This window comes from Nuphar pumila, chromosome 7 (assembly GCF_984573655.1).
Source record: "Nuphar pumila chromosome 7, dmNupPumi1.hap1.1, whole genome shotgun sequence".
NCBI lineage: Eukaryota > Viridiplantae > Streptophyta > Magnoliopsida > Nymphaeales > Nymphaeaceae > Nuphar > Nuphar pumila.
In genome coordinates this window covers 14,041,254-14,050,392 of record NC_143255.1, presented here as the reverse complement: position 1 = coordinate 14,050,392, position 9,139 = coordinate 14,041,254, and the positions used below count along the sequence as shown (strand labels likewise).

At 42.1% G+C, this 9,139-nt stretch overlaps 1 protein-coding gene across 1 annotated transcript; it reads right to left on the bottom strand.

Annotated features, from left to right (window-relative positions):
* Positions 1-3,729: 3,729 nt before the first annotated feature.
* LOC149831212 (putative alpha-glucosidase Os06g0675700) lies at positions 3,730-8,531 on the bottom strand. The gene is made up of 4 exons (XM_090012957.1): positions 8,320-8,531; positions 6,812-7,515; positions 6,116-6,346; positions 3,730-5,637 (listed from the first exon to the last, which is right to left on the bottom strand). The coding sequence occupies exons 1-4, from the start codon at positions 8,529-8,531 to the stop codon at positions 4,043-4,045; spliced, it is 2,742 nt and encodes a 913-aa protein (XP_089869083.1). The 3' UTR covers positions 3,730-4,042.
* Between the last annotated feature and the right edge of the window lie 608 nt (positions 8,532-9,139).

The window sequence follows — 9,139 nt, the reverse complement described above, 5'->3', positions numbered from 1 at the left end:
AGATAAACATTAAAAAAATGTGGGGGAAGATGGTTCCCTCAATGGCGGAACCATCTCCCCCCTTTTTCGTTATAGAGGGGGGGGGGGGTGAGGATAAACCTCGTCCCCCATGATCATTGGGTGGGGTGAGGTTTATGCTCACCCACTGTGAGAGTCCTCACGGTGAGCTTCCCTGCCCCACTTGATGAGAGAAAAAAAAAAGAGTGAGAGAGTTGACAAAGAGAGAAAGAGAGTTTGTAAGAATAAGAGAGAGACATCGGAGCACCGCCGATGGGAGGAGCTGCCATCGGCAACTAACACTCCTTTCCCATTTTTTTTTCTTTTTCCTACTTTTTTTCTTAGGAGGCTAGCAGCCATAGCTAATGGCATTGTCATTGAGAGAGAGAGAGAGAGAGAGAGAGAAAGAGAGAGAGAGTCGACAACCTTTGTATGGTCGACAAAATGATTCGAGAAGACTGACTCGGTCTTGGGGGTAAACTAGACCGAGTCGGGTCTTTTCTTATTAGTTGGGTCAGTCTGGGTAAGACCCAAACTGAACCAGCTCAGAAAATAAAAAGGGATGTCTCAGTCGATCGAACCCGTCTGGGCTAAACTAGATCAAGTTGCTCTGACTGAACCGGACTGGGTGTGAAGCTAGATCGGGTCGGGTCTGATTACTGAGAGTGACTTGGTCCAGGTTCAGTCCAGACTGATTTTGGTCAATACACTATTAAGCTTGTCTCGGTCGATCAAACTGGTATGGACTGAACCAATCTGAGTCGGTCTGACTAAACCAGTCTGGGTGTGAACCCAGATCGGGATGGCTCTGACAGAGTCTCAATTACTATTTTGGGTATGGATTGAACTAGATGAGACTGGGTCTAGGTACAGTTTGATCTAGTTAGTCTAGATCGATTAGATTGGACCAAACCCATACTGCTCTGAGTTTGGATCCAGTCTATGACTCAAAGAACTTGTCTTAAATCCATATCAAAATTGGATCTGGATCTAATCTGTGACTAGTTGGACTAGTTTTGGATTCAGATCAGAACTGGATCTAGATCGAATCTATGATTAGTTGGATCAGTTATGGATCCAGAAGGTAACTAGATCTAAATTCATTCCATAGCTAAATTGATCGGTTATAGATCCAGATCAGAACTGGTTATGAATTCGATCTGACAGTTATTAATCCAAATCAAAACTAGGTCTGGATCTACTCTGTGACTAGTTGGACCAGTTCTTGTTCACGACTAGATCCAGCCCAATCTGTTCTGGACTGGATCAATTCTAGTTCACGACTAGAACAAAACTAAATCAGTCTAGCTCGGGTCCAGTCTAGTTACACTAAACTGGATATGGATATATACCATTTAGTAAGCATATCCGAGATGAATTTTAGAGATTCCAGATTAGTCTTAACACAAACCTAGTTGGGTCTAGACTAGGTTCAGTAAACATAGTATTCTAAACCTAAACCGAGTCTGATCTGACTTAAGCTAAGTCAAGTCAAATCATAAAAAGTTGAAATGACCAAATTATCCTTGTATATGTGACCTGGTATTTAGTAAAACAGACATAACTTTGCACTTCAAGCTCAAAATTGAGTGAGTTTTGGTGCATTGGGTTCGTATCACAAAGAGGAATATGCTTGTTCTATGGTTCTGACCAAATCAGAGACATAGAATTCAACGTCTAACAGACAATCTCAGAAGAGGTGTTTTGGTAATTTTGACAAGTATAAAGAATGTTTTTTTATTGATATAAATATGATTGTGTGATGATCATATTCTATTATTAGAATCACATGAGACTCGATTGTAGACTAGATTGCAGTGTTTGCATTTGAAGTAAGAAAAACTATAAGCATTTTAGTTAATAAAATATTTTATGCCAACGTACTTGTGAATTAGACTACATGAAATCATGTTTACTTAAGATTACAACTGCAAATTAGAAATATATTTTATTTATGATTAGAGAACAAATGCATGTTAATTAGTCTTGAATATTATAAATGATTTCATGTATGTGTGATACTTCAACATGAGTTGCATGTATTGAATTATTGTATTTTAGATGAAATGCATGCTTGAGTTTGTGAAAAACCTATAAATATATGCATGAGAACATAGTTCTTGGGATGAGAATTGAGTCTCATACTAGTTATAGAGGTGCTACTATGATTTGAAATACTTTTACATGCTAAAATCTCATAAATTACCAAGGAGTAATGAGTGAAAATGGCTACCTGATGACCGTCGAGACTATGCTGACTTGTGAGAATCGAGTGAGAAACGGGAGGAATTAAAAGACACAAATCTATGTGTGATGTGTGAAAAAAAACTAAAATAAAACTAGGGGCTTAGATCCCACTAGAGTTGTAATTAAATATTTACTGAGTTTTAAACTCACCACTTTTAATTATTATAACTGTAAGTTTCAGGTGACTTGTGAGACAGAACTTGGTGTAGGACGTTGCTAGCCTTTTGCAAGACATAGGTGGCCTCGTCTTTCGACAAAGCAGTTTTTTCTTTTTTCTTTATTTATTTATTGAACTTGATAGGTGATACCTCATTTGAATGATGTAGCCTTTATGACTTATGTAAGATTTCTTTATTTAAATTTAAATGATAATGTTTATTTAATTTAGAAAGAAAATAATTGGTGCTATGTTTTTGTGCGCTGCTTTGGTATTTTTCTCTCGAAAGTAATACCCACGAACCTGGACTCTAAAGGTCCCAAATCTGGTATTACAATTTTGTATGTATCCTAGTTTGAGTACCAAAGAGCTACTTGTCTTAGGGTAGTCTTGAACCACTTGAATTGGAACTCCAGCTCTCTTCTATGTCTGGATATTGCTCTATAAATGTTATCATTGTTTAGTCTAATAAAGTTGATAATGTAAATGCCTTGTCCCCTCCGTAACTCCGTTCTTTACAACCTTATGGTTTACAAGCTAGTCCGGTGACAATGCTTGTTGAAGTTAAAGCAACGAAGAGAATCTGACGAAGGACTTACTCTGTTCTGATGCTGATTTCCTGTCCTTTGGTTTGATTCTGATATCTTAGTTGTGAGTTGGTGGCATATAAGCATGGTGGTTGCCATCACCTTATTGAGTTGGAAACTCATAGGAATCTGTTTATAGCAGCAGTTTGCAACATCTAGCAAAAGTGAAACAGAAATGTTATTGATGAATGCTATATATATATATATATATATATATATATATATATATATATATATATATATATGCATGAAAACTCAAAGCATTTATTCTGAGTAGGACCATGCTTTTGAGTTTAGATGGTTCAAGAAGATCCTTTTTACGCCTGATATCTCACTTGTGATCTTAGGGACCAGAGCAAAATAATCCGATGGTGTTGAAAATTAACTGAAAGAATTCTCTGCATTTCTTAATACCTACAAAGGAAAGGTCAAAGTTCTTAATGTACCCATTTAGATGGTCTATCATCACACTTTTTGTTTCATTCATGATGCACTTCTGCTCTTTTGTTGTGCCACAATTGACGAGTCATTATAGAATGCATAGTATGATCAGTGAAAATAGGTGCATGAAACAAATACTGTCATTAAGATCTTTAGTCTTCATTCTTGGGTATTTCTATCCTCTGCTTCAGACTATATTTTTCCGATTTTTTTGTTTATATTATTTGGTGTGAGTTTTTATAGGAAGGATTAAAAACCATAAATGCCTTCGGTAATAATGTGCAGCGGTATGAAAGGCCAATTGATCTTAGTTTTTGGAACCATCAACTAATGTTTCAGAAAGCCAACTATCACCTTGAGGGTGCATTTGATTTGATTACCTTGGATCTCAAATCCCATGAGTCGCAACATGCATTGGAAATTCATAGATCTCTGATATGAAAAAGGGAAAACAGAGAAAATTACGATTATCAATTAATAGCAAATGTGAAACGTGAATTCATAGCACACTCAGAAATACAGAATTAAAGCAACAATTTGTTACTGTGGGACTAACATGCACGATCGAGTCTCCTTATTAAATTGAAGTTCCACGTCCACGCCTAAGGTTCATTTAGGCTAATTGCATATTCAACTCAAACTTCTGTCCTACCAGCAGAGACAGTCCAGTGATCACTGCTACACCATTGTCACCCTTCCCCTCCATGGTCACCTTAACTTTGGACACGTCCACCGGTTTTCCATCAACTGTCAAAACCAATTGCTTAGACTGTGATCCAGGTTTCAATCCAACAACAACCACTGTTTGTATGAACCATTTCTGGTTCAGAGCATATGTGCCGCTTTGCACATCGGACGACAGCTTCACTGCATTCCCTTGGATCCCAGCATTGAACTGCACAAAGGTCCAATTGTCTCCTTCACCCATCTCCAACTGCTCCCCATCATCCAAAAACAGCTCCCCTTGTGCCCCCTCACTGTAACCCAATGCCACCACCAACGTGAATGGTGTCTTCCTAGCTTCAGCTGTTGTTGCTGCTACTTCCTGCATCGGCAGTATGCTACCAGCACGTACATGGACATTGACCTTATCCACTGGTGCATCAAGTGTAATTGTCCTTCCACTTGGCACACTCAAGCTTGTGTTAAGATCAAACATGTCAAACCAAGTCCCGGCTGGGAAGTATGCATCAACATTCGTCTGTCCCTGTCTCAGCACCGGAGATACCATCACGCCTTCACCGATCAAGAACTGCTTGTCAATTCCATGAGTGTTGACATCATTCGCAAAAGAGAAGAAGAGAGGTCTCGCGATCGGAGCCCCTGTCAGGTGTGCCTCATACATGAGTGTGTAGTAGTATGGCAGCAGCCTATACCGAAGCCCGAGCGCCTTCTTCGCAGACTCAGCAACAGACTGCCATACGTAGAGCTCTTGCCTCTGTGAGTTAATGTTAAAATGATCTCGAGAAAACGGATAGAACGCACCGAGCTGAATCCAGCGGTTGCAGAGCTCCTCATTGGTGTTGCCATTGAAGCCACAAATGTCTGCTCCAACCATGGGCACCCCAAAGAGGCCAAAGTTGAGTATGCCAGAGATTGAGAAGGCAAGGTCATCCCAAGTGGCAGAGTTGTCACCTGTCCAATGGGCAGTGTGCACTCCTGACCCCACAAATGTAGACCGAGACAACACGAATGGCCTCTTCTGAGTGACATTGGCCAAGGCCATCCGTGTGGCTCTAGCCTCAGTCAGGCCATACAGCCCATGAGCATTGTACTCCAGCACATTGCCATAGTGCACCGTGCTGGGTGCGAGGGTCCGGTCACCAAGTGGGCGCCTTGACCCACCTGCATTGATCTTGTAAGGTGGGTCATCATAGATTGTCATGTTGGAGTTATCACAGATGAGGCAGCACTGTGTCTGTGACCATGGCCGCGGGCACGGGCCATTGGGTGGCAGCTTGCAAGATGTGCCTGAGCAGAAGTTGGAGACCTCGTTCATATCGATCCAGATGCCATCGAAGGGGATCACGTCGTGGAACTCCTGGATCTCTCGTTGCCAGTATGGGAGGGTTGCCGGGTTCATGAAATCTGGGAAGTTGACCGGACCGGGCCAGACTTGTGCCAGATATGGTTGGCCATTGCGTTTGATGTAGATATCTGCCTCGAGGCCACGAACGTACGACTGGTAGCTCTGGTGCACATTGATCCCTGCATATGCACCCAATCAGAGGTTGCATTTATGCATCTATATTGCATCGTGCGTGTGTGGGCAAGAACTAGACACACACAGTGTCTAGTTTGGGCACACTTAAGATTTAAAAGTTCAAATTCATGGACTTAGTAACATTGTTTCTTAAATCTCAACAATTGATCACTCACTTATTATTGGCTATATATTAAGCTAAGCTGACACCTAGAACATTTAGTATGATATTACCATGTGCAATTGGCAAGCTTAAGCAGTGCCTTTTTGTGTACCTGCATGTGCATGTCTGCATTAACACGTGTGTGCGAGGGCGCGTGCACACGTACATGTGTATGTTCACCTGAATTGGAGTTTCTAGATTATATGACTACAGCTTGACCCATCACACCTCCAAAATGCGCTACTATATAATTAAGCGATCGAGTAGGTCCTTATATATGAGCAAAGAAGATCAGAATAGAAGTTAGATTGCTGGATTACCTGGGTCCACTATGAGTACATACTTCTGACCACTTTGGTGCAGTCTGTCGAGGAAGGACTTCATCTTGTCCACCGGAAAGTTGACCGGATCCAACGTGAAATCTCTGAATTGGTCCATATAGTCGATATCGGTCCACATCACTTCCAATGGGATGCCGGCCTTCGCATAGCCATCGACCACACCCTCAAGGTCCTCCACATTCTTGTAACCATACCGGCATTGGTGAAAGCCTTGCACACACAAAACTCTTTGTTAGCCTCACATAATCAGATTCAAGGGTTGTCAATGGTCTTGCACAGAGTACCCAAGCCTTTCAGGACTTGGTACATGTTGGCTATGTCTACACAGAATCAGATGGGTCTAGGGCTATCAATTGGGTCTGGCCCAGATCCAAGTAAATAAACCATGTTGTAAGCCTCAGCTGAATCTGGCTCATCAAATTATATCCCTATAAACTAGAATAACACAGTGCTTTAGATCAAGTTAATTAGTTGGTTCTTTGAAGAGCTGGTACTGAACCCATGTTTGAGTTCGACTGGACCTGGCTTAATCAGGAGTCGGGACCAAATATGTGCCAAGTTGATCCATAGCAGCCAAACAATTTATTATTGGATCCCCTATGTACTGGATCATGTCCAGACAGGAAAGTATCCATTTAAGACCTACCAATAAAATGCTTGAAAACAAAAGCTTACCAAATGACCAATAAGGCATGGGAGAGGGCCTGCCCACGAGCTCGGTGTACTGCTGGACCACGCCTGCGGGTGTATCGCCGGCAAAGAAGTAGAAGTCAAAGATCCCACCATCGATTTTATACGTGATTCGTGATGGACGGTAGATGATGTCCATCCCATTGCTGTTAAGCAGCAGCACCCCGTGGGCCCTACCGCTCGAGGCCCTTAGGTCCACATAGAAAGGGTGGGTCCCATACAGGTTCAGGCCGACGGCCGAGCTTCCTATGTCCGCATTCCACATAGTCAAAGTCAAGTAGTCATTGCCCCCGAGTCGGAACGACCTCAGTGTGTGCTCTCCGAGTCCATAGATGGATGACGTACCGGCCGGCAGAGACGATGAGACAGACAGGAATTGGTCTTTGAATACGAGCCCGGTGACCGAACCATCCGGGTCGTTGCTTGTATCGGTGTTGGTGTCAAAGAGCGTCTCGCCCGAGGACCGTCTCGTGATCACGAAGTTGAACGGGGAAGAGGCGTATGCAAACACGAGGTCCGAGTCCGGGTTGGAGAACACACCGTTCTGTGGCGGAACGGTCCCACTTAGAAAGAATCGGTTGTGGACGAAAGGTTTCTGGGTCCCACGGGGGATGATATCCTGAGGGACCTCCCATCTCGGGCTGTCCGAGTCGGTTATCTTCACCCTCAATCTGGTGGGTGACTCGTACCTGGAACCAAATTTTACCACGAGGGTCAGACAAAAAACTAGAAATGACCAACGACTGCCAAAAAAAAAAGTGAGACGATTCTATTCTTTGTTTAATGTTATACTTTATATCCAAACCTTACGTCTATTTTTCTTTATTTACACTAAAAAAAACTTTATCTCCTTTTACAAATTTCTCGAAAATTAAGTTCATGTATAGCTTTTTTTTTTTCTAAAGGCAGGCTGGGTTTAATCTGACCCCTACCAGTTATACAACTATACCATTGGGTTTTGAACCGGCAACATCCCAACACAAGATGGCGTGCACTAGCTGCTCCTACCAGACAAGCGAAAGCTAGATACTAGTAGAAAATTTCTCAAACATGCCACCCGTGCAATGTTGTCTTATCGTCTCTGTATCATTTGGCCAATGATTCAGGTGAATGTTTTGATACCGATACTCAAGTAAATTATTGTTCATTGGCGAAAAAATAATAAAAAAATATTAATTATCAATCAGAACGTGACAAGTGTTAAAGCTATTAAAATAATATTAAAAAATTAATTTTAACTATTTTTATATTTATTAAAATTTAGCTGATTCAGGTCAGTATCGTATCGATTTTCTGCCGATAAGATATCATATCGGCCGATGATAATGGAACCCGGACCACCTTCCAGTGGCTAAGGCCTCACCCCACTGTGCCAAACCCCATGGAGCGAATAAAAAGGACTTAGCGTAAAATCTAAACGCGAGATAATGCCATGAAAAGAGAAACACAAGATGAGTATAGGAACTAATTAAGCGGCAGGATCAGGAAATTACCAGACATTGAGGTCGAGGTTCTGGATATCAGGCCCATACTTGTCTGTCTTCTGGATAAGGGCGAGCTTGGCCGTCAAGCTCTTGCCATCAGGACTGGTGGCGATGGACTGCATGCTGTACCCATGTCCCAGAACGTCACCCTTCGTAGGGTAGAGCCTTGAGCAGAAGATTAGCAGAAACAGAAGCAATAACCCCACAGACCCACTACCCATCTCTCTCTCTCTCTCTCTCTCTCTCTCTCTCTCTCTCTCTCTCTCTCTCTCTCTCTCTCTCGATTGGAGTGGAGAGGGCTCTTGATGGTGAGGAAAGAGTGAGGGAGTGTGACCAATTTATAGTTAGAGGTGGGGTACCTCCCCTCCTCTGTGGTGACGACCCCATGTAACCTCCTCCACTCTGTTGATGCCGACGTATTGAATTCCTATCCATTTACCAGTCAGCTAAACTATACTGATTTATCCAATGAAAATGGCTGCCGGACAAGGACACAGATAAGTGTAAACTTAAAAGATAAGAAAATTATAAAACTTATGACAAGAAAAAGATTTACCCGAAAGAGTAGGCAGTTGTTTTTGGCTGGGGGATGTAGACAGAGTTTGGGGGCAAGAACCATTAACACTCCTTGATAAAATATTTCCACAAAGCCTGGTTTCCGTTTTGATATTTATAAAAAGCTTATGTTAGAAGCTTTTGTTTGGATATCTTTCAGATAGATTGCCATTTAGTCGAATTTGGTAGCTCATCCCATATCTGATTAACCTAATCGGTCAGACCCAGCTTTAAAATGGGGTGGAAAAACAAGAGCCACTCATGGCTTGGCTGG